This window comes from Hylobates moloch, unplaced genomic scaffold (genome assembly GCF_009828535.3).
Source record: "Hylobates moloch isolate HMO894 unplaced genomic scaffold, HMol_V3 SCAFFOLD_27, whole genome shotgun sequence".
NCBI classification, from domain to species: domain Eukaryota; kingdom Metazoa; phylum Chordata; class Mammalia; order Primates; family Hylobatidae; genus Hylobates; species Hylobates moloch.
Window position 1 is genome coordinate 1709240 of NW_026652302.1, and position 26747 is coordinate 1735986.

At 39.0% G+C, this 26747-nt stretch overlaps 1 protein-coding gene across 1 annotated transcript in view; it reads right to left on the reverse strand.

Moving 5' to 3' along the window:
• Window positions 1–1589: 1589 nt before the first annotated feature.
• LOC116463102 (sterile alpha motif domain-containing protein 5) overlaps window positions 1590–26747 on the reverse strand; it is a 62752-nt gene continuing 37594 nt past the window's right edge. Inside the window, exon 2 of the mRNA XM_032146067.3 lies at window positions 1590–7201. Coding sequence (XP_032001958.1) covers window positions 7139–7201 — 63 coding nt within the window. The 3' untranslated portion in view covers window positions 1590–7138. The remainder of the gene's footprint in view (window positions 7202–26747) is intronic.

Here is a 26747-nt window from a genome sequence, read left to right on the forward strand (position 1 = left end):
GTACATGAATGTACTTTAAAGTAGACGAGTTAGTCAAAAAAGTGTCCATAATTACATGAATGTACCCTGTCCTCAGGGTAACTCTAGGAGGTGGGCGAGGGGGCGGGGTGCGGGTAGAATAAGTTTTTCATTTAAAATTATTCAAGATTCCTCTTTTAAATTAAACAATAATCCTCAGTGGGACAGCGAATGGCCTGGAATGAAACTAGAAGATATTCATTATCTAGATTCAGATGAAAGATGTTTTAAAAGCTGACTTACGTGATGTGATTTCATTAATGATATAAACCATCCTATTCTTTAACAAACACTTATTTGTGAACTTTACTGCAGGCATACATTTCCCTGTTTTAAAAAAGTACATTTTAGGGCTGTCCACCAGTATCATGAACTTTTCTAAATATGCTTATCAGATCAAGGAGGACTTGAAGCATAAGGTTTTAAGGCTGAAAGATCAGGTTTTCAAGCCACAATGCTGGCCCCTGCAGAGCCCTGGGGCAGCTTGGAGCTTTAGTTTATGAACAAAAGGGCTATGTCTATATCTTAAAAGCCAAGGATCTAAGTTCAAACTAAGTCCATTCTAGAAAAATGAGTCTTTTTTGAAGGAGCCACAGAACCCTTTAGGTATGCTTCCCAGGATTTAACATCAGACAAAAGCCAGGATTAGAGGATATGGAAGAACGCCAATCATCTGCCACCCACCTGGGGTGTTATCATGGGCATGCCACAAACTCCTAGCACCTTAGTCTCTTAACTATACAATTTATGAATCAGACTAGGTTATCCTTAAGGTCCTTTTCATTTCTAAAATTCAAATTTGTACATATTTGTCCTAATATTTACCATACTTTTTCTTGCTTTAAATTTACTTTCTTCTCATTTTGCATCCAGTGGGAATACAAACATGCACATGATTTGATTAAAATGACTTGATTAAAATTAAATGATTTGGTTAAATCAAATCATTGCAAATGATGACATTTATATAAAACCCAAAACACTGTGATAAAACTTCTTCAAATTAATGTCTGGGGACTGGTGACTGTGTTAAGCATGCACAGTAGTTAGTCCATTTGCCAAAGGTCCTGAAGCCAGAAAACAGTAAGGCTGGGATTCAAATCCAGCACTCTGTGTCTAATGACCACGGAAATATTGCTTATCTGTAGTTGAATCGCAACACATTTCAGGTGATGGAGATTCAGGGCTGCAGGAACCACAGCAGAAACACATGTACAGAAACTCCACACACGGCCCCTCTTAGCACCCGACAGCCCCCACCATCCCATCCCCCACCGTGGTGAGCCACTGCCACCATGACTGGCACAGAATCACACAAGAGAAGGCTACAACATACTCATATATAACAACCATACCAAAGGATCCCAGCTCATAAGATGGATTTATTTCACTTTGGTGTGCAGTGTGGGAAGACCTGCTTTTTCCTCTCTTTCCAGTTAGAACTCTGATTTCCCATGCTGACCATAATGCTATAGTACCATAAATATTTACATATTGTCAATTTAAACAATGCAGAAACTCCATCACATTCATCAAAATGTGGAAGATCACAAAAGAGGCCAAGGCGGAACCGCTGTGAAAGCCGTAACATTTATTGAAGAGTGGACATGTTTGCAAATCACAGTGTGCATGGGCATACATTACATGGTTCATAATGCTGTTCCAATTAGGCTTTTCATAGTGCCTTCTCATAACGTCCTTTAAAAAAAATAATAACTGAAAGGAAAAAGAAAGTGTCAATTGCAATTACATTTACAAAACCAAATTGCTGCTTTCAATTAGAGTGAAATCTGTGCTTCGCTACTCAGATATACACATGTAGATTTTCCAAGGCCCATGCACACACTTCTGTAGGGGCAGAAATTTTCTATGTATAATGGCTTTAGCAACCCATATAGTATCTCTAAACATTGACAAGCTTGGGTAACAGGGAAACAACTGCAATGAACAATACAATTTCTAACATTTGTCCCAGTCAACACACCACTTTGCCTTGGAGATATTTAACACAGCATTTCATTTTTGGAATGATAAGGGATAATTCATCTAATTAAGGGTATTATACAGAATATACCTATAAAAGACATTTCCCATCTTAAATAATATTTAGAAAGTAGATTTATTGTAGATTTATTACCTTTTGGTCCAGTAGAAGAAATTTTGGCAAAATTGTTAAGGAAAAAATACTACTTAGCTCTTAACAAGGAATTTAGCCTCTTGTTTTCCTCTGAAAACGTTATCTCTCAACTGCAGTAATAAAAAATAACAATTTCCAGGAGTTTAAACAATTTTAAAAAATTATCTATTTCATAAGTAGAAAGGTTATGTTCTTCATTTTTTCTTTTTTTTTCTTTTTTTTTTAGACAGAGTCTCACTCTGTTGCCCAGGCTGGAGCGCACTGGCGCGATCCCAGCTCACTGCAACCTCCACCTCCCGGGTTCAAGCCATTCTCCTGCCTTAGTAGCTGGGATTACAGGCATGCACCACCACACCCAGCTAATTTTTTTGTACTTTTAGTAGACACACGGTTTCACCATGTTGGCCAGGCTGGTCTCAAACTCCTGACCTCAAATGATCTGCCCATCCCAGCCTCCCAAAGTGCTGAGATTACAGATGTGAGCTACCGTGCCTGGCCATTTTTTTCTGAACTACCTACCATTTTTTTTCCCTTTAAGCCTTTTATGGAAATATCTAAAAGAGTAGTAATTAATGATCATGGACTAGTAAGTTATTTGATTTTATGTCCTCAGAGATTAATAATGTAAAGCTGAAGATGATTTTTTAATCAAAGAATCTGATAGTGTAAAATATCTGATGTAGGCATATGTAATTGATGACAACTGAGGGAGCTAATAAGAGTAAAATTACAAAACTCTGAAAGAGAAAGCCTAATGGATTTGTTCTGCTCTGCACAACTCATTTGACTTAATAAAGTAACTATGTGTGCATCTATATGGCTTTACTCTAAGCACAAGATGTCAGCTGATATAAAAAATTCCTAATACTTTGTACTTGGTCTGAGAGTTGGCAATGTAGGGTCAGACTTTCACTTATTTCTCTTATTTTCCCTAGATGCAATGTTCCACCTTTTATGCCTTATTTGCCTTGAAATTCAGAACTTCCACCTGCCTAAACCTATTTTGATACCTAATCAAATATTACATGTAAGAATTTATATAAAGCAAATGTTTTGTCCAAGCATTTTAATTATGTTAACTTCTTTTTTTGTTATTTTTCAACCCCCCCATGCAAGAGATCTGTTACAATACTCAGGCTCTTATAAGGGAAAAATTCAGACATGCTCATATCAATTTTCAAGCAGGTGCTTTCCAGTCCCTGGTACATCTGGTTTTTCTTTTCATAAAAAAGAGTTTGCTGATCCACCATCATCTGCTTTGTATCTTGGTCGGATTCTTCCCAGAAGATGCTATTGGGGAACAGCCCATTTGCCTCCTAATTTGTAAATCAGTCATAAAATCAGAGGAAAATATACATATGCCACTCACTCATTTGCACTTCAAATTTATCAATCTGAAGCTGCCATAAAAAGAAGACAGCTAATGAAACACCTTCATGTCTGTCTATGTGCTTATTTCCCCAGACTTGAAAACTGCTGGCCTTTATGAATTTGCTGTTTTGTTTTGTTTTGTTTTGTTTCGAGATGGGGTCTTGCTCTGTTGCCCAGGATGGAGTGTTATTGTTTCCTTAAATCAAATTCTTTTCATTCAATCAATAAATATTTACTGAACTCCTATGATGAGCAGGTACTGTAGCCTTTTTTATCCTTCCTAAGAGAAATCAAAGGGGACTTATTCAGTGGGTTTCAGGCAATGATAAGGAAATGTCAATTTATGTCTGAGTTTTCTAGTCAGCTTTAAGGTAATCTCTTCTGCATAAGAAGAAATAAGACAATTGAGAGTAAAGAAGGGAAGGGAGAGAGGCAGTCAGCACCTGCTACATGCCTAGCACTGAGCCAAGGACTGTATGTGGGTGTAAGCCGTAGAACTCTTAAGCCTCTTAAGAACTATAGAGGTATTTATTTTTCCCATTTTACAGACAAAGGAAAAGAAGCTTTAATGAGTTTCATAACTGTTCAAGATGATTCCCCAAGCTACACTATAGCTTACATCCTTAACAGATTCACCACAGGAAAATACTACTAGAATAATTTTAGAATTTAAACTAAGATCTGAGTAACTCCAAAGTGAAAGCTCAATGCTTGTTGTTGTCATTGTTTGTTGCATAACACCAAGATGCTATAAATATCTCTGAACTGAGAAATTGCTTGAATGCTCCAGGTTGAGAAACTACTATCCTTTGTTGCTATAAATTCAGTTTTCCCCACAATTACTGGTTCAGCTCCCACTTGGGTAAGGAAGGAGCCCTTAACATTTTGCCTTCCCTATGCCCAGAAATCTTTTATGTGAATAAAATCTTTTTTTACTTCCCTAAATTTTAAGATGAACTAAAGAAAATTTTTCTACGACCCTCCAAACTCCTCAATATTATCAAGTAAAAGTCTGTAATTAATCTCTTTTAATGCTCTAGGAAATGCAAATCAAGATAATCCTCTAGTTTTTATAACATATTTATTCTTAGTCAATTGCTACTTCTTTTATATTCAAAAATTAAGTATATTATTGGTGTTTAGATAAAGAGGAAAAACACGAAAAAATTACTCCTTCTAAGACTAATTGTCTCCAGATACAATTCACGGTAAAAATAATTCCTTTCTTTTATATTCTACCCCTTACCTCATCTTGATTTTAATGCAAAGGAATTTGTGGGCATCCTTCAATACTTCTCTGCTTACTTGAAAGTTTTCTTCCCTAGCTTTAACTAAGATGTCTTTTTAAAATCCATTGGCTTTTTTTGCTGTGACTCTTACTTTAAGTAGAGCATTGTTATTTTCAAATTCTAACAGCAGACACAGAGAGAAGGTTTAAACTTGGCAAAATAATTGAAGTTAGATATTACTCAAATAGAAAATAAAACTTGAAATAACCAAGGAACCCTTTTTCCATTGCAGTAGATTGCCTCATAATGCCCACAGGGAAAATGATAGATTTTTTCAAAAATTGAGTCCTTCCTAGGAAAGTTCAACAAGTACATGCAAATGTACATCTGTGAAATAAATCGGCCACAGATGCAACACCTGGAAATGAGGTCAAACAGGAAGCCATTTGTTATCACAATAAATTATATCTGTAATCTATACAGACCGCCCTACCACTCAAAAGAATCTATCTTACGAATTTTAAAGACCCTAGTTCATTTGAAAAAAAAAAAAAAGATGGAAAGGTTGACTGGAATATAATCCTTCTGAAACTACAAGCTTTTGTATAGTTTAAGGACAACCTATACATGCTTTTAAAATTTAATTTCCTTACATTTGTATGTAATAATGAGACTGATTTTAGTCAGTGCCTGAATTAACCTACAGAAATAGCTAAACTATTTAAACTTCAGATTTTTAAAGCAGTATTGTGTTAAAATTGCCCTTAGAAACCTAATATCCTTCTTAATTGCCTATCTATTCTTAGGAACCAAAATGGACCAGGAAAAAGTGAATGTAAGTTTCTTTTCCTTTGAGAGTTTCTTATTCTTCTTACCATGACAGTGCTGATGGGAACTTACATCTTGTACATACTTCTAAGTAGTAGATTCCGTAACGCAGTACTACTTGGGAGCTCTAAAAAACTGACAGCCTCAGGAGCCTGTTGTATGTCAACATCTTTTGCAATGGCTTCCTTCAACTAAGTTTTTGGTCCCATCAACGTGGTTGCATTTTCTAAGCAGAAAATAAAACTACCAGCATCCAGGCCAGGTGTGATGGCTCACGCCTGTAATCCCAGCACTACTGGAGGCCAAGGCGAGTGGATCATTTGAGGCCAGGAGTTCGAGAACAGCCTGGCCAACATGGTAAAACCCCATCTCTACTAAAAATACAAAAAAATTAGCTGGGTGTGGTGATGCGTGCCTGTAATCGCAGCTACCAGGAGGCTGAGGCAGGAGAATTCCTTGAACCTGGGAGGCGAAGGTTGCAATGAGCCAAGATTGTGCCACAACACTCCAGCCTGGGTGACAGAGCGAGACTCTGTCTTAAAAAAAAAAAAAAAAAAAAAAAACTACCAGCATCCAAACACAAGAACAATAAGAATTATAAAAACTCTAGATTCCAGTTAATTTCCTTCCCCCACCTCAATCTACTTTCTTTTTCGGCCGTAGTTCTACAGGGCTCCGCAGGCCACTGCGGCTGCCCACCTCCCGGCCCCCACAGGCCTGAAGTCAGAAGCCTGGAGAGCAAGGTGGGATAAAGCACTGCAGCCCAGAACAGGCTGTGGGCTGCGGCCCTGGCAGTCTCCAGAGAGTGCAAGAAACTAGCTATGAAGTAAAATAGCTAGCTCTTGCTTGATACATGTCAGAGCAAGACACTTTTATTAGTCCTAATACTAAACCTCAGGCAGATTAAATTTAAAAAGAGAAGTTAGAAGAAATTGTCTTCTCTTGGTGATGTTCCTTAATTCATCAGCTTTAACATTGTACCAATATACAAAATAACTATATAAAAGCACATTAAAATAAGAATTCCTTCACCAAACTATTCTACATAGAATTATATATCTTATGAAAACATGGTCCTATATGAAATGAAATAGAATGTATGCTTGAATACAAAAATTGAAGCTACCGTTTCTCAAGTTAAAAGCAAATTTGGAAATAATACAGTTACTACTTACTGTCAGAAATCTACCTTTTTGTTATATTGTACTTAAAATAAGTTATGACTCAAATGCCTTAGCCAACCTCATCTGTTTTCATTAAGAATGGAAGGGAGAATGCCAAGAAATGCATCAGACTGTATCTCATGGTATCTTCTTAAAAAATGAACTCAGTACTTCTTTATGTGCGATAGTTCACTGCCTTATTTCTAGCTATTATAAGCCAGTTACCCAGTTTACTAAGTTGATTATTCCAGAATTTGTCCAAGCAAAAAGTTAAGCTGATGAGTATTTCCAGGGTCATCATCCATTTCCCTTTTTGAAAGAAGGTTCTAAATATGCCCTTTTCCAGTCTTCAGGCACCTCATCAGTCCTCCACGAGGTCTCAAAAATGATATCTAGCGGTTCTGTGATGACTTCGGCCAATTCATTAAGTACTCTAGGATGCCAGCCATTGGGACCTGTGGATTTGAACATATCTGGGTTATTGAAGTTCTCCTTTACCCATTCTTCCCCTAGTCCGTCATGGATTTCTGCTCCTATTTTTAAGTTATTCTTGTCCCTTTCTGCTTACCACATGGACTTTTGAAGAACAGCCCTAAGAGTTTTTGCTTGTTATCTATCAATTTTCTCTTTCAAGCTAATTAAAAAAGAATGTATTTTATCCTTGTCAAGCCTATATTTTGTTTAAAAAGGTCTACTTTATTTTCCTTTTATGTTCCTTCTAAGAGGTGGAAACTTTAAAAAAAATGGTTAGATAAAAATATACCTTGTAAATCCCAGCACTTTGGGAGGCCGAGGCGGGCGGATCACGAGGTCAGGAGATCGAGACCACGGTGAAACCCCGTCTCTACTAAAAATACAAAAAATTAGCCGGGCGTGGTGGCGAGCGCCTGTAGTCCCAGCTACTCGGAGAGGCTGAGGCAGGAGAATGGCATGAACCCGGGAGGCGGAGCTTGCAGTGAGCCGAGACTGCACCACTGCACTCCAGCCTGGGCGACAGAGCGAGATTCCGTCTCAAAAAAAAAAAAAAAAAAAAAAAAAAAATACCTTGTAATAGTTTGAATTCCTAAGTCACATTACTCAGTACTACACGTTAGCAACATTAGTACTAGAGCAACAGTCAATCCATTGTGAGACATTCCAAAGGTGATCTATCTCATGCTGGAAGAGCACTTATCTATTCAACTTGTAGCTGCAAGTGCTAGATCGAAATGCATCTTCCAAAGTAAAAATGATTCACAATCATATTTAATCATTATCATCTGTATATATAAACAGTAACTTTTTCACATAGGCATGTAAAAACCATAGTTGTACGTGAGCTGGAAAGAGGTTAACTATTTCTTACAAAGCAGCAACCTAGTCGAATTCATTTGCTGTGTGGTCTTTGCCATCAAAGTTCTTGGGTTTATATTACACTAATTATCTCCAAGCTCTGATAGGTGTTGACAGTTTTAACCCCTTCATTGTCACAATGATCCCTCTGAAATTGAAAGGCAGCAGTAGATTACAGTGCACTGCCCATCTGTCATGGCTCTGCTGTGTGCCCACAATCCCTTGACAGACCTAGATGGACAAAGAAGAGGAAGAAAAGGAAAGCTGGAAGAAGGAAGAAGGATGCCTGAGTCTTTCCTGGGAATTTTGTGCTGCTTAGATTCAACTGCTTGCTTATTGAATTGGAAAACTTTTGGAAAAGGTTAAATCAATTTTGTTCTCCTTTGTTTTGTTTTGTTTTGTTTTTCTAGTCTCTATCTCTGCAACCTCTTCAAGCCTTGTAAGCACCCAAAAAATAAAAATCATATTGCAGACATCATCAGGACTCTTTAAAAGAAGAATTCTGTACATTTCTCTAGGGTACAGCAATTTGTTTTAGCACCTGCCATTTTCACCCCTGCTCAAACAGCCACCTGCTGACGGCAGTATGTTAGCTAATATGTCATTATTAATTAGTTTGGGTGACAACATCAGGCAATCACATCTAAATAGATGGAAAGTATTACTATCCAGGCTCACGAAGTTTCTTTCTCCAGAGAATCAGCCTATTTTGCTGTAATACTAAGTAACGATATCTTACTACTATTTAATATATTCAAATAGTCGCCAAAATAAAGCCATATCCAACCCAACACCTCTATTAAACATCAGTTCTTGTTATAAACTGCAAAAAAAGTAATCTTCAACCTATCTGAACAAATCAAGTTGTTGGGCTTTTGCAGGGAGGAAGGAGGAGTGAGGGAAAATTCCGTAGAGAAGGGAAGTACCTGAATATAAACAAGGTAACAGTTTGTTTTTTCTTGTTTGTTTTTTGTTTTGTTTTGTTTTGTTTTTGAGACGGAGTCTTGCTCTGTCGCCCAGGCTGGAGTGCAGTGGTGCGATCTCGGCTCACTGCAAGCTCCGCCTCCCGGGTTCATGCCATTCTCCTGCCTCAGCCTCCCAAAGAGCTGGGACTACAGGCGCCCGCCACTACGCCCAGCTAATTTTTTGTATTTTTAGTAGAGACAGGGTTTCACCATGTTAGCTGGGATGGTCTCAATCTCCTGACCTCGTGATCCACCCACCTCAGCCTCCCAGAGTGCTGGGATTACAGGTGTGAGCCACCACACCCGGCCAACACTTTGATTTTTAATGCTCTAATAAATGAATACATAAAAAGGTGTTAACACCAAAAATTGCATTTACTATCAAGTACAAGAAAACAAGCTATTTGTGTCAGAAAAAAATCCAGGAAAAGCCTTAGGTTATAGTGTTAGGGGTCACTCAGATGGCAGCAAGACTACTTCCAGGAAAAGAAAAGGCCACAGAGGGAGTCTGCTGTATCTTGAAGACATTCTCATTATAATGCAAGATTCCATGTCTGCCCCATGTTCGACAGACTTCTGCCTGAGGTCAGAGACATGATCCTGCCCACCTTCAAAGGTCACTTTGCTCTACAAACATAGAAAAATAAAGAAAATGCCTTTGGACAGATTATCATCTAGCAAGTAAAGACACCCTGCCTATTAAACCCATCTAACGGTGTGGACTATGAAGTCATTTCACAAATCTAGTGTCAAACTAACAGCCTCCAAAACCTCTCATGCCTCTGAGTCCACAAAAACAAATCACATTCATTAAACAAGTCCAGCCTTGCAATCTGCTATCTTTCATTCTTTGAGGGAGTAGGTGGGGGTCAGATGAACAGGATTTCCGCAATGGGTCATGGAGAGTTTCAAGATGTGAGAACAGTCACAGAGAACAATAATTAGTGGAGCATATGTTGCTTCATGACCATAGGAAACGTCAGTGATTTCCCTGTGCCGAATGCTCCTCCATTCTTTTCTGGCTGATCACATTGTGGCACTCCAGAGGCTGGTCTTGATAGATCTCACTCTTCAAGTGGAACAGAAATGAACAGTTTTAAAATTCTGACAAACTTGAAGGAGGTAACTGCTGAAGACAACTCTTGTGGACAAACATGCATTTCACAGAGCTGTTCCCATACGTATCACACATTTCTCAGATTTCATTTTCCCCCTAAATTATTAGGCACAACCCTATGAAGAAAATAAAAGCTCTTTCTTCACTCCACCAAGAAAAAGAATAATCTATTCACATGTGTTCACAGTCTTCTTTGTCGGTTATCATACTAGGTTGACCTAAAAATCATGAAAGGCATTGATCCCTTCTTAAAATTCATGAAAGCCGGCCAGGCACGGTGGCTCACGCCTGTAATCCCAGCACTTTGGGAGGCCGAGGCAGGCAGATCACAAAGTAGGTCAGGAGATCGAGACCATCCTGGCCAAAATGGTGAAACTCTGTCTCTACTAAAAATACAAAAATTAGCTGAGCATGGTGGCACGTGCCTGTAGTCCCAGCTACTCGGGAGTCTGAGGCAGGAGAATGGCTTGAACCCGGGAGCCGGAGGTTGCAGTGAGCCAATATCAGCCACTGCACTCCAGCCTGGTGACAGAGTGAGACTCCGTCTCTAAATAAATAAATAAATAAATAAATAAATAAATTCATAAAAGCCAACCTCTGCAGGAATAAATACCAAGTTATATTTTGGTGTCTTAACACCCCTAACGTTTTGCATTTTTAAAGACAAGGTTTTGTTATTGTTGTTTTTTAAAGTGATTGCCAGAAGTTTCTTTGTAGTGTGCCAAATTATTATCTCCCTATTTCTAGGAAAACATTGCTAAAAGGTTTACATCAGTTAGTCTATTCTCCCCCTTTGACTTTGAGACCACTCTGAATCAGGGAGTTCTTACATTCAAGCCACCCAAACCTAATTCTTGGGTTGTGACTTTCTCAGTTTCATTTATTCTAGGCTTTTATGGGGTTTGAGGGACCTTTCATTTCAGAGGCTAGGCAGTTCTCCTATGCCAAATCTCCTATCAGTGTTAGAATTCTCATCTGAGAAGTAGGGAGAGGCAGTAAAAGTCATTCAATGAATAAAGAAACTATTATCCTATGGTTAAAAATTAAGATTTATGAGATTGCACTTTTTTCTCAGTTGATTACTCTGATTTTTAACTGACTTCAAGTCTGTTACTCTTTTTAGCTTGTGATTTTCCCCCTAATTAAAGGCAATCAGAGTGATATGCAGGCTAAACACCATTCAGAAGTCGTTTCTCTATTGTGACATTATTCTAAAGGATGTAGCTCAACTGCAGCTGTAGAACCAGTTGACACACATTTTCCATATTTGGTTGCTGAAGAAATATAACCGGTGACTGTATATTAATAGTATGTGAAATTTGCATACAATTTGGGAGACAACTGTGTAACAAAAAAATTGATGATGGTAGGAGTGTTGCTTTCCATCCTTCCGGGTAACACATGGGCACAAAGCAGAGCCTTTGGGTGGTTGGTGACAAGACACAAGATTTTTTGACCTCATGACATAACTCAACTTCAGTTTTCCAACATTCAGCTACGTCACACTGGCTATTACTCTAGGACCAAGAAAAGTGGGAATTTGCGTGGAGAGCCTCACTGTAACTGTAAATTTCTCCAAGGGCAAAACCCCCACATTTTACATTTGTTCATATCTCCTATAGGAGCATCGTACGTAATGTCAGCCACTACTGCTGCTGATCGATTGAATCGTCCCTACTATAATTTTCACAAAAATTTTTCACTAAACTAAGTTCCTATTGGAAAAGTTTAGTCTAGAAAGTCAGATAGTCTTTATTGCCTACACAATAAAGAAAACATGATAACATATGTTCATTGAGCCCATATGTGTCTTAATGATCATCTTTCCTCTAAGCATATCTTCTTCAGCTTCTATACTGGGGAAGGCTCAGGCTGGATCCAGAACCCCAATGGGCTGAAGGATGCAATGTTAGGTTATACAAATAGCTGGTATACACACGTGTCCTGATATGCTCTTTTTCTATTTAAAGAGTTTTCTAGGGTACATTTTCTAAGATTCTATAGTAGAGAAAAATGTTTGGCCTACTCTAGAATGATCCACATTATGATCTACATGTATTTTTCTTTCTTTTTTTTTTTTTGACTTTAGAAGCAAATACCCAAATGCCATCCTACTTATAAACTCTTCTCACTGTCCTGTCTTCCTCCGAGGTGTGTCCTTGGTAAGTGAAATAATTTTCTCTACTTCCCAGAGAAAAATTCAGGGCTTCCTGCTGCCTCTTCAGGGCCACACAAGTTCGAAACTTCATTCGAGACTTTTCTGCAGCTTCTACACAGGTTCTAACCTTCATTCATGACTTCTCTGCAGCTTTCAGCAAAGGAAAAGTATAGTGGAGAGGCTGCCTGGACATTTTCCTACTGCCTTTTCTTCAGAAAAAAACTATCAGAAACAAATTCAGAGTTTAAAAAACAAAAGCCTCTTTGTTTATGCTATCCTGGGGCATTAACCGATTTTATAATTTTTCCAACTGCATAGCTATGCAAATTCCCTACTTTCTTAAAAGTACTTTGCTCTACTCATCACTGACGCTTCTGAGAATGCCAACTTCCCACACAAAAGAACAACCCACAGGGCTGTGGTCTGCAGGCGGCAGCCAGTGCTCCCAGAGACAGCTGCTTCTGAGGCCAGCGCCGCCTTACCGCCCGGAGTCAGGGCCATGCCTTATCTCAATCAGGAAGAAATGACTGGGAATTTAACCGTTGGGAATTCTGTACTGTACTTTCAACCATTATTTAATAATTAACAGCTGATCACAACAAGAAGTGGGGGCTAGGTCACCACTCTTTCAAGAAGTTTAATAGAACGATTAAGGAGGTATTTGGTAGTTGGAAAGGACAGTAATTTTAAGAACAAAGAGGGAGCTTGGGCATATTTACAGACGGAGTGGAAGGATTCCATGGAGACAGACTAAATGCAAAAAACAAAGGGATAATTATGAACCATAATTATCACCTGGGTCGGGGTAGATGAGGGGGGAGTTAGTCTTAAAGGGGAGAGGGGTAATTTCTCATCAAAATCAGAAGGAATGAAGACAGATGGGTCAGTGGGCCCACACATTTGGAGGTGAGTGGGAGAAGGAGCGAGGGCGGGAGTGTGCCATGGACCACTTCTCAGTTCTGATGGGCCAAGGCTACCTGCAGAAGAGCCCATGAGAGGGGCAAGGGCAGAGTTTCTAGGAGGACGGGGGGGGGAGATTCGAAAATAGCCACCAGGAGAATTGTGACAGGAAATCAATTTGACAGCTGCAGGAGGGCAGGTTTCGATTGGATTGTCTGGAATCACAGTGATAGATGCCTTTAGATTTTCTCTCTGTCTTGTGATTCAGGTTCTCCAAATACCATCCAAAATGTGATCAAGACACAGGCCTTATAATTACGCAACACAAGCCCAGAACAGAACTAGCCATAAACGCCGGAGTGTGCTGAACGCCAGTGTCTGACCTCTACTGCAGTTCTTTAAAATACGGTGGGTCTTTGATACAACACTTCTGCTGCCTGGCTCTCACCAGGCTCCTGGGCTGCTCACTTAAAGTTCTCATTCTCTCCCTCCTTCCGTCTCTGTCTCTCATCAACCTATTCCACAGGAAAATCATCTATTATTGTATACTAATTGTCTTTGAAATCACCATTAACATTAATCTGCTAACTCATACTTCAATTATCACCAATATAATTGCCATGACGGTATGCTTATAGAACATACTGTGATTATTATTACCTGCCTGCCCCAGCAACAGCAGCAAACGGCTGCTAATATTTACTGAGTGAACTCCCTCTGTGCCTACCTCCCAGGGACTGTAATGAGAATGTACACTTTTACATAATCACCTTTACTTCTTACCACAAGCCAATGTGATGGCGATCCTAGACCCAACTTTATTTATTTATTTATTTATTTATTTATTTATTTATTTATTTATTTTTTGAGACGGAGTCTCGCTCTGTCGCCCAGGCTGGAGTGCAGTGGCACAATCTCGGCTCACTGCAAGCTCCGCCTCCCGGGTTCACACCATTCTCCTGCCTCAGCCTCTCCGAGCAGCTGGGACTACAGGCGCCCGCCACCATGCCCAGCTAATTTTTTTTTGTATTTTTAGTAGAGACGGGGTTTCACCGTGGTCTCGATCTCCTGACCTCGTGATCCGTCCGCCTCGGCCTCCCAAAGTGCTGGGATTACAAGGGTGAGCCACCGCGCCCGGCCGACCCAACTTTATAAATGAAGAATCTGAGGCTTTAAAGTATAGACAACCTACCAGGGTCAAACTGCTAATCAGTGGCAGGGTGGGTCTGTGCAACAGCAAAGCCCACTTTATCAAAACTACTTCTATGCTCTGCAATCATTTTATATTGGGAAACTGTAATGGTTGAATAGTGTCCCCCCTCACAAAATTCACACCCACCTGGAACCTCAGAATGTGACCTTATTTGGAAATATCGAGTCTTTGCAGACATTCTTAGTTAAGGATCTCGAGATGAAATTATCCTGGATTTAGGGTGGGCCCTGAATCTAATCCCTGGTGTTCTCATAAGGAAAGGAGAGGAGAGGATACAGGGATACACCAACGAGAGGCCAGGTGAAAGTGGAAGCAGAGAGTGAAGTGGTGCAGCCACGAGCCAAGGAATGCCAGAAGCCACCAGAAGCTGGAAAAGACAAGGAAAGAGTCTCCCCTAGAGTCTCTGGAGGCAGCATGACCTTGCTGACACTTTGATTTCAGACTTCTGGCTGTGAACTGTGAGAAAACAAACTTCTCACAGTTAAAACAACATGTTTTAACACACAGTTGGTATTATTTTGTTACAGAAGCCCTAGAAAACATAGGCTCCTTTGCAGGAAAGACAGATCTTTAAATGCCATTAGAAATATTTTTTAATCCGTTCATTGATTTTGGTGATAGATACAAAGGTGATTTTAGACAAAAGGTATTTTATTTTTATTCAGAATATAAAATGTTATGCATGATGCTTATTTAGTTATATTTAATGTCATAATGAAAAAGTTTGACTTCTTCCTATTCAATAAATGATGCAAACTGTTTAAATTATGTGTGAAAAATATGACTTGTTAAAATACATTAAAAACTGTATGTTTATATGTTGACTCCATGTATATTAATATGCAGACTGAGATTTAACTATTGGTTGCAGCATCAAAAATAGAAAATAGTCAACATACAGAACTACTGTTTTTCTTTTGCTCAAAATATCCTCTGGTTTATTTATTATTTACTTGAATATTTGTGATTTATTTTAAATTGCAAGACGAGAGAGAAGGTTTTAGTGGCCACTTTCAAGCATTGCTCTATAAATAACATACCATCATTGTAGATATAATTTATTTCTGATAAATTAAAATTGAAAATAATTGCCAGTATTTTTGTTTTTATATCAGTTATTGAAGAATGAGAGTTTAATGTGTGATGTAAGCATATTTGAGCTCTACAAAGTTTTCATTTTAAAGATAAAATTATTTAAGTAATTGTCTCTGATGTATTTAAAGCTATATAATGAAAAGTCACTATTCCCAGCCTGGGAAACTTTTTGTAATTTCATGACAGCTCAGAAACCTCCCCTTGAGAAACACTGCAATGTTGTATCCCAGCCATTCTCTGGTTTTGGTTCTAAAAGCCATTTGAATTCTTAAAAATTACTGAAGATTCCAAAGAGCTTTTGTTTTATGGGCTATAACTATTGATATGTACTGTATTTTAAGTTACAACTGTAAAATATTTAAAATACATATTTAATTCATTTAAAAATAACATTAGTAGCCGGGCACGGTGGCTCACACCTTAATCCCAGCACTTTGGGAGGCTGAGGCAGGTGGATCATGAGATCAGGAGATCGAGACCATCCTGGTTAACACGGTGAAACCCCGTCTCTATTAAAAATAGAAAAAATTAGCCAGGCGTGGTGGCAGGCGACTGTAGTCCCAGCTACTCGGGTGGCTGAGGCGGGAGAATGGCATGAGCCCGGGAGGCAGAGCTTGCAGTAAGCTGAGATCATGCCACTGCACTCCAGCCTGGGTGACAGAGCAAGACTCCATTTCAAAAAGTAATAATAATAATAACACTAGTAAATGCATTGCATATTAACACAAATACTTTTATGAAAAATAAACATATATTCTCCCCAAAATTAAGAAGAATGGCATTGTTTTACATTTGTGCATATCTCTGTATATCTCTTTATATTTCTTTATATTCGATCTGTGGCAGTATGTTTTTAATTGAAGTATATGAAGCACATCTGGCCTCACACAGATGTGTCACTGAAAAAGTAGGGAGTATCTGAACAGACTTTTCAGACAAATAATTGTAGATATTCATTTTAACACCATGGCAAAACTTGACAAGTGGTGGTTTCTTAAGTCACTTGCCATGTGAAATTTGAAACCATATCAGTGACTTTTCTTACTGTTTATTACATTAAAATCATTGGTCAATCTTCTACTTTTAATTGACTTTTTCCCCCATACATGATTTTATGGTATCATGTATTGGTCATTTGGAAAATATTCAGTTTCTGAATTACGCAGATCTTCCAAATGTTGACACATATCATTATTCAATATATTTTTTAAATCCCATGTGTTAATATCACCACCCAAGGTAGCCTAATCAAAAAAAAATCTTCAGGCAATAGGAAACTATCAAGCTCACTGGGGCAAATATAAGTTTTCTGAAATTCTTGTTTTCACTTGAACATTCAAATTTTATCATTAGCAACAGACACTGTCAATTATGTTTCTTGAAATATTAGGTTCACTTTAGTTATTTTTAAGAAATCTGCCAAATACCCAAGTAAATAAGCATGGCTTGTTTCTCAGTTGTTCTTTGAAGTGAAAATGGTGTTACATGGAAAATGCAGCCAGTTCAGCCAGCAACTCAAACAAGAGCACAAGTGGTTTGCAAGGAGACAAGATTTACATACACGTCCATTTGCAACAGAAGTGCTTTATGAGTAGTTCTCATTTTGTCACACAGAATATTCAAACTCATGTACACAAAGGTGGAGATTTAATAAATGTTAATTTCTACTGCTTCATCAAGGCTATTTTAAGGAAAAATTGCTTCTTTTGGCAGGTGTATGTGGGTGTGCATATGGGTGAAGAATCCAGTAAGTATAACACAGGTCGATGCTAACATTTTCATCCACTGTTGCTTTTGTGCTGCCAGTACAAATGCCCTCCCAGTGAAAAAGGCAAATAACATCACATTATAGTATTGTTATGCAATAATTATTACCTTGCAGACCCCCTGAAAGGGCCTTGGGGGCAACACTTTGAGAACTACTGCCCTATACCACTTCTGGATACAAGAAGTCAAGGTAGGTATCACAAAATCAGCAACAAGCGTCAAACCAAGTCATCAGTCTGAAATAGAATTCTGCCCATTCAAACGATAGCTCCATCCTAGCAGTCGCTCTACATTCACCCTTTTGGCTCTCATCTGGCTCAGTCCAAGGAACTGGGAAGTCTGGAACCTTCCTGCCATTAAGGTGAGGTGACTTTTCTCTCCTGTCTGGTGAGGGGGTTGCAAAGATGGCTGCTCTGCCTGGAAAAAACATGCTTCTCTGAAGGACTGTGCTTGCCAGCCTTGCCAATCACAAGAGCTTTTGAAGTGACCCAGCAATTGTGAGTGCAGCCAGCCTGCCATATCAAAATAGCCTGTGGCCTCCTGGCAACCAAGCTCAGTTCCCCAAACACTGAAGCCTGGCCTCCACTGGTCATGACCTCACTTGAAGGATCGGAAGGGGCAAGGAAGCACGACAACAGCCGTTATCCTCTTTAGCAATTCTTTCCCAGGCACATTTGCATGTTCATATGGTTTGGCTGTGTCCCCACCCAAAACTTATCTTAAATTCTAGTTCCCAAAATTCCCCGTGTATCATGGGAGGGACCCGGCGGAAGGTAATTGAATCATGGGGGTGGTTACCCCCATACTGCTGTTCTCATGATAGTGAGTTCTTGCAAGATCTGAAGGTTTTATAAGGGGCTTTTCCCCCTTTTGCTCAGCACTTCTCCTTCCTGCCACCATGTGAAAAAAGACATGTTTGCTTTGCCTTCTGCCATAATTGTAAGTTTCCTGAGGCCTCCCCAGCCCTGCAGATCTGTGAGTCAATTAAAGCTCTTTCCCTTTTGAATCACCCAGTCTTGAGCAGTTCTTTAAAGCAGTGTGAGAATGGACTAACACACGTTTAGTGGCAGCCAGAATGAAGGAAGTCCAGGGTACCCGTGCTGTTTTCTGTCCCATTACCTTGCCTCCAATTTTGGCAGGGCTGAAAAAGAACACTTTCAGACTTTTCAGAAAAAAAAAAAAAAAAAAAAAAAACATGCTGTGATGTGGCTTTCAAGTTAGACCATGGCTAACTGCTTTAAAAGAACAGTGCTAATAAAGTCATCTGAATAACCCTCAAGACATTGACCTTATCCAAATGAACTCAGAAGAAGCGTAAATGGGTTACCTAAAGCAGGAAAACGTGTAAATAGGACTGAGTTCTGTCATACATTAGAGACCTTACCCATTCATGCTGGGTGTTATGCAGTGACAATTCCTAGGGGAAGGTTTAGGAGCAAAGCCCGGATCAAAGGACCTCTCAGCCATTGTCCAAGGTAACCTTATGGCATAGCGTCCAGAGTGGGTCCAGAGTGGTTGTAGGTATGTGAGTTTGTATATGAGAAAGAGAAAGATACAGAAAGAGAGAAAACAATTTGGGAGTTGGGGTTAGGGAGTGGAGAACACATGAGGCATACCACCTCAAACCAAACCAGCCAGCCTCTAGGTATTCCTCAGCAGTCATCCCATCCCTTCCTGCCACGACAGACATGAAGTCCTCTGGTGGAAGCAGGACAGGGCAAGGGATCTTCTCAGACTCTGGATTCAAAGTCCAGCTCTGCCATTTCCTGGATGGATGGCCTTGGGCATATTACCCAACCTAACCACTCTCTGCTTCAGTTCCCCATCTACAAAATGGGAACCACAGCAGTCCCTACATCCCAGAGAGTTATCATGAGGATAAATGGGCTAATATCTACAAGACCATTTAGAACAGTATCTGGCAGAGTGGAAGCCTATGTAACTGGTTGATTTTTCCAGTACCTGTTCTATACAAAGACACGGAATTATATATCTTAGTTCAATCACTGAGATATGTAAACCCACCCCTAAGGAGGCATAGATACTTAGGCACGTCTTTAGAACAAAAACAGAATGGATGTTCAGCACCATTATTTAGTCATCCACAAATGTTATTAGAATAAATCATGAATAATGTGTATGCTTTAAGCACTGTTTAGTCATTAGCTTTAAAATTTTTCATTTAGCTTTGTGAAGCATGCCCTATAGAACGTAACTACCATAGTACTTCTCAGCTTGTTAAAGCATAAAGACCTCTTTAATTGTTTTTAAAAACACAGACTGCGCCTCTGCACCCCCGCCCCACACAGGCATATGTATGCATGTGCACAAACACACACACAGAGTCACCTGTTAGGCTTTTCTTATTTTCCTGCTACCCTTTGATTGAGAAAAAGTACTGCTTTAAAAGTGACCAAAAATGTAAGAACACCTTCAAATGTATTTATATAAAACACTATTTATGCAGATGTTCACTGATATGATGCCCAAATAGGTTCCAGGAGTCTTGTATTAATTCCTCAAGGGTCTGTGTTCTTTGGATTGGGAGCCACTTTCCCAGGGGAATGGTATCTTCTGAAGTGGAAACTGGATTCTTAAAGAAAATTCAATTACATTAAAATAAAAATTCATTAACTGAGAAAAAGTTGAACCTCAGAATCCCAACTTCAAATATAACATGCTTGCATTGGTTCATGTACAACAGGCAAGGGGTCTTTACAGTATTATTTCAAGAAGCAAAAGGCCAACATTTTATATGTCTTCTCTCAGAATAGCTGTATTTCCTCTCCACATAATCTCCCACAGTTAGCCTTAAAACATTTCATTGTTTACTCCTTCAGGAATCTGACTCACTGCAGCAAAGACATTAAACAGCAAAGAACACAGATAATCCCTTGTAGTTTCTGCGGGAACCTCAATTCCAGAGATAAAATAGAAAGGACCCAAATTTCCTGGAACTAATACAGACCCATGGAAACATCTCAGAGCAAGAACATAGAAGCTCAACGGGTGGGATATTTTTCAGAAAATTTAAACTCAGATAACAGGGATTTTAGAACCTCTCTTCTGCTGATAGGAGCTTCCTCTGTGTGACATAGAATACAAACCCAAACACTGACTTTTGTTTTTCAGGTTTAAAAGTATTAAATATATATAAATTAAAATGTTAAAATACATATATACATATATATATATAAAACATATATATAAGAATCACATTTAAGAATAAGGTCTCCAATTCTTTTCTTCCGTGCTTTTCATTTCATTTGAGATCAAATAAAAAATAACCTTTCACATTACTGCATTTTACTATCACTTTAAGGGAGTTGTTTTTATTTTAGGACATAATGTGCAAAATCATGCTATTTAACATTACATTATATTCACACATCATGGAAGTTAAATAAAGACACCTTGCTGATTTCTTAATATAGATTCAGCTAAGATTAGTTATGCATCTGCCACCTTAACATTCAGATTGGGGGTAGAAAAAAAAAGACTTAGTTAAAAATCACACTCGCATAGTAAGTGCTTAGAATTTCATGGTTCATTTAAGAGCATCACAATCAAGAACTTAATTATGTTAAAAGAAAATGGTATTTCCTTAACAGCCAAAATTACATTCCCCCTTAATTTCTCTCCTTCACCCCACAAAGCAGATCATTTTCCTTAACCTCTTGTTTTTTGACCTATGAAATAAGGGAGTTAGCTAGATTATTTTAAGATATGGTTCTATCATGCTGTAATTTTATGATTTCTAGGGAATAGATTGATGAGGAGGCAAAAAGAGAACAGAGCCTAGACGCTACGAGAATTTGGCCAATTCAATTCCTAAACAAAACAATATTTCCCTTGGCACCTAACAACTGAACTGTGCCCCAGGGCACTGTCAGTGGTCTGAGAACTTCGAGTGGAAGGGAAGCAAGGTATTATAGAATGACAGCTCTCCCAACCCCTCTACTGTGCTTCCACATTTGAAATTTGTGTCTAACAACATGCTACTCAATCACTGATTGTCAAAAAACATGGATGCCTCCCAACGAAAATCTGTGTATTATGGCACCAGGATGGACTGAGAACTAATAATGGGAGTGTTTATATATACATATAAATCTAAGAGGTATAAGTACAGTTTTGTTACATGGATATATTGAGTAGCAGTCAAGTCTGGGCATTTTTAGTGTAACGGTGACCCCAATAATGTACATTGTTCCCATTAAGTAATTTCTCATCCCTCACCTCCGCCCACCTCATACCCTTCTGAGTCTCCAATGTCTGTTATTCCACATTCTATGTCTATTTGTACACATTCTTTAGCCCCCACCTCAAAAGTGAGAACATGCTGGTTTTGACTTTCTGTTTCTGAATAGTTTAACTTAACGTAATGGCCTCCAGTTCCATTTATATTGCTGCAAAAGACATAATTTCATTCTTTTATATGGCTGAATGGTATTCCATTGTGTATGTATACCACATTTTTTTAATCTAGTCATCCATTGATGGATACTTAGGTTGATTCCATATCTTTGCTATTGTGAATAGTGCTGTGATAAACATACGAGTTCAGGTATCTTTTAATATAATAATTTCTTTCCTTTGGGTAAATATCCAGTAGCAGGATTGCTAGATCAAATGGTAGTTCTATTTTTAATTATTTAATAAATCTCTGTACTGTTTTCCATAGAGACTGTACTAATTTACATTCCCACCAACAGAGTATAAATGTTCCCTTTCCCTTCAACATGCTATTTTTTGACCTTTTTGTTTTAAGAGAGACAGAGTCTCATTCTGTTGCCCTGGCTAGAGTGCAGTGATCATAGCTCACTGTAACCTCAAACTCCTGGGCTCAAGCAATCCTTTTTCTTCAGCCTCCCAAGTAGCTCAAACTACAAGTGGGCCACCATGCCCATCTAATGTTTTTATTTTTTTAGAGACAAAGGTTTTGCTATGTTGCCCAGGCTAGTCTCAAAATCCTGGGCTCAAGTGATCCTCCTGCCTTAGCCTCCCCCAGTGTGGGGATTACAGGCATGAGCCATCTCATATGGCCTATTTTTGACTTTTTAATAATAGCCAGTTGATAGAGGATTAATGGGGAAAGGGAAAACTTATTTTTAAATCAGCAAATCTAACAATAACTTCCAGTCTAAGTAGCAAAGTGTTTGTGTTTTGCAAGTTACTATAAATGTACAGTACAATCCTCCATGCTATAGAAGTACATAATTTGCTGGTGGTGGATAATGTTCAAGTTGGTTCAATTCAAAGAGAATCTAACTGGTGATGAGTCATGTTCTCCCAGTAAACAGAACATGAGGCAAAGGCTCATATGTAGATAGTTTATTTGGGAATGTGATCCCAGAGAGTAAAAGGAAGGAGTGAGTGAAACAAAGGAAGGAAAGCCCAAAACCGACGCGATGCGTGAAGGGGTTGGCTGCTCGGTGATGTGTTGCTCTATTATGGAAAACCTTTCCAGGAGCCTTAGGAAATACATCTCAGAGCTATGCATGAAAAAAGAACAAAGAGAGAAACATTTATCCATCACCTTCCATTACTCATTTGTCAAGGTTTGTCTCATGGATGTTAATATGCTTGCACTTCCTGTTCATACATGTATGAGTGCCTAGTCAGTTCCCACAGGAGTACATGACAAAGTTAGAGGAACCTCTGGACTGAAAGCAAGAAGCACAGGCCTAAACCAATGAGCTGCTAGGGTGCACCTATGTGATGCTGGATGAAACTCATGTAGAGCTGTTTGCTCAATAGTGGCTGCAATACGAATTCAGGCCAAGATGATTTGAACTGGTGCACGCAAGTATCAGGCGTTTATCAGTCAGGATGGGCCAGTTCTGCTGCAGTAACAAATGACCTCACAATTTCAATGGCTTTCAACAGTGAAGGTTTATTTTTCACTCATGCTACAAATCCAGTGTGGGTCAGCTATGGTTCTGTGACATTTTCTTCACTCCAGGATCACTGCCAGTCATTGTGACTAAGGGAGAAGATTTAATCTGTGAACCATGCACAGTTTTGTAAAGCTTCTGCCTGGAAGAGAGCCACAACACTTCTACCCACCTTTCATTAACCAAAGCATGTCAGAGTTCAAAGGGTTAAGACACATAATACTCCTGCAGGGAGGGGCAATGCAAGAAAGGTGATTTCAAGAGGAGAAATAAAATCTGTCACACTCTGCCTTCATTTTCATGGGGAGAAAGCCAAGGGTAAGAGAAACAATTCACTTCAGCAAACCCGGTGCAAATACCTTCACAGCACCATCTTTTCTTTCAGCACATAACCACCCAATATTTTTAGAAATATTAAGTCCTAATCAAGAAAGCAGATCATTTTGGAAACAAAGGGAAGAAAAGGCATAGAGGATACCTTTGGGAGAAGCATTTGAAATCATCTAATTCCTCTACTGTACATTCTTCATTTAATAGATGTTGAGATGAGTTCAGTTCTCAGAATCACAAATGAATTGACTTCTAAGCAAGTTAATGACAGACCTGGGACTAGGACTTGGTTCTCTGTATTTCCCATTCTGGGGTAAAGTTAACAGGGAACACATAATTCTGTATTCAAATTGGGAAGCAGAGAATAAACAATTAGACATGTAACATAGATAATTTCAAATTCTGCCACGTTCTAGAAAGACAGTAAGAGAGTAATATGATAATGAGTGGTGGGGTACTGAAATGATGGTCTCTCTGAGGAGGCAACATGTACAAAAACTATTAAACCACTCATGTAAAATCACAACCTGATCTTTAATAATAGTTAGCAACATTATCCTCTAAGGGATACTGTTCATCTATTAAGATCTCTGAATGGATTTTACCCTCTGTGCTGTCTCTCTACTTCCCACTCCCCGCTAAATCTCTTTCTCTTAATTGGCTATTATTATATTTTTTCTTGCTGAACTTATTAAATGAGATTTTATGAGTGCTGTTCTCAATTTGAAAATCAAGCAAGTAAACTATTTTATATGCCCATTACCTAAATTAAGTTGCTTTTAAGTATTTTCTGTATATCAAGAAGCCTTTAAAAGAAAATTCATTTTCTCTCCCACCAGCTTTAGCCACCTCCTCTTCCCCTATCAGTATCTAATTCTTGTTGAAGAAAGATTTCTTACTTTTCAATTCTGCATTTGGGCAAAACTACAGGTTCCAGGAAAAAACTTCCTTCCTAAGCTATATTTCTTAGGCAGAAATATATGCAGTCAACTGATTTCTAAGAATGACCCCAGTGATTCCTCTTCTTGTGTAATCACGTCCGTTTCGAGTGTGGGTGGAGCCTGTGAATATATGATAGATGGCGCTCCCACGATGAGCTTACAGTACATGACAAAAGGGAGATTATTCTCTCGGGTTGGTCTAATCTAATACCTTGAGCCCTTTAAAGCCACAGTGTTTCTCTGGCTGGAAAATAATAAGTCAGAGAAATTAAAAGTTTGCGAAGATCCAACCTACCATTGCTGGTTTGAAGATGGAAGGCGCCACATGAAAAGGAGTGAGGGCAGCCTCCAGCTCAGAGAGTGGACCAGGGCTAACAGCCAGCAAAGCAAACGGGAACCTCCTATCTGTAGCTGCAAGGAATTCTCCCAACAAACTAAATGAGCTTGGAAGTGGATTCTCCCCCGCAAAACCTCCAGATAGGAGCCCCGGCTGGCTGATACCTTAATTTTGGCTTTCTGAGACTCTGAGCAGAGAATCCAGTCAAGCTTGGGGCTTGCCCAGAATTCTCACCCACAGAACTATGAGATAGTAAATGGATGTTATTTTTAGCAGCTAAGTTTGTGGTCATTTATTATGCAGCAATAGAAAACTAATGCAACACGTAACTAAATTTATCAACCGAGGCGTTCTGTTAAACAGCTAAATAATGACTCTTTCCCACCTTCAGAATGTGCACCATTAATTCTCACAAAAGAAAGAGCATTCAACAGGGGAAAGAGGGAGGAGGTCAGTGATGGAAAGGCAGGACCCAAAGTGGGACAGACTAATGGGAAATGCCAGTGCTGCCCAGCTGTATGGTGTTATTCTCAGGTGAGGCCATCAACTACTCTGAAGAAAGAGGCAGAGTAACAAGAATAAATTACAGTGTACCAAGCCACTAGTGATAGGAATCTAGATACAACCAGCTAATTTTCTTTACAATTCTTAGCACATAGGGCAGAAGGGAATGGGGAGATGAAGAAATTTTTTAAAAGATGCCATGCATTTTTGGCATTTTTCTGATTGTAAATTCACACGATTATATTCAGAGAGTTCAGAAGCATTTTACATACTACAGCAGACAAAACACTGTATTCATCTAATGCCATTTTATTTTCCTCTTAGCACACACATAAAAAAGGCTTTAGTTCCCAGGCTCTCTTACAGATAGGTTGGGGCCACTTGATGGAACTCTGGTCAATGGGATGTAAGCAGAAATAACAGAAGTCACTTCCAGGCCTCACTCTTTATTTATTTATTTATTTTTGAGACAGAGTTTCGCTTTTGTTGCCCAGGCTGGAGTGCAATGGCACCACCCAGGCTCACCGCAACCTCTGCCTCCTGGGTTCAAGCAATTCTCCTGCCTCAGCCTCCCAAGTAGCTGAGATTACAGGCATGTGCCACCACACCCGGTAAATTTTTGTATTTTTAGTAGAGATGGGGTTTCTTCACGTTGGTCAGGCTGGTCTCGAACTCCCAACCTCAGGCGATCCACCCGCCTTGGCCTCCCAAAGTGCTGGGATTACAGGCATGAGCCACCGCGCCCAGCTCAGTTCTCACTCTTAAAAATCATCCTAAGCCAGTCTTCACTTGTCCCTGAAGAGGTCATGTTGTAAAATGATAGGCCACCAGATGGAGAGAGCTTGGACCCCTGAGTCACTGAATGGAAGAAAGCCTCCATAGACCCTAAAGACTTCACAGGAGCCAGAAATAAGCATTTATTATGTTAAGGTTTCGAATTTGGGGGTTGGAGGAGGAGCAGATATTTTCTTATTAAACCATACCCTAGCTTATCCTGAATAATACCCACATATTTTCTCATTTGATTTGACAGTTTTATACGCAGTCTCTTTCTCTTAGATATTTATCTTGTTTTAGCATAACACCCAAGCATTACACAGGAATTTGTATATCAAATTTAATTAATGTTACAAGAAATTCCTATCCTAATACACTTTGATGTTTATATTAGATGATTTCTGTCTTACATAAAATATAAAGGTATATAACCTGATTTATGTATGTATATATGTGTGTGTCTGTGTTTTATATATATATACACACACATGCACACATTTGTACTTGTGTGCACCTGAGTATAAATATATATGTACACACATATATGTACCCATATATAGTATGTACACACATATATGTACCCATATATAGTATGTACACACATATATGTACCCATATATAGTATGTACACACATATATGTACCCATATATAGTATGTACACACATAT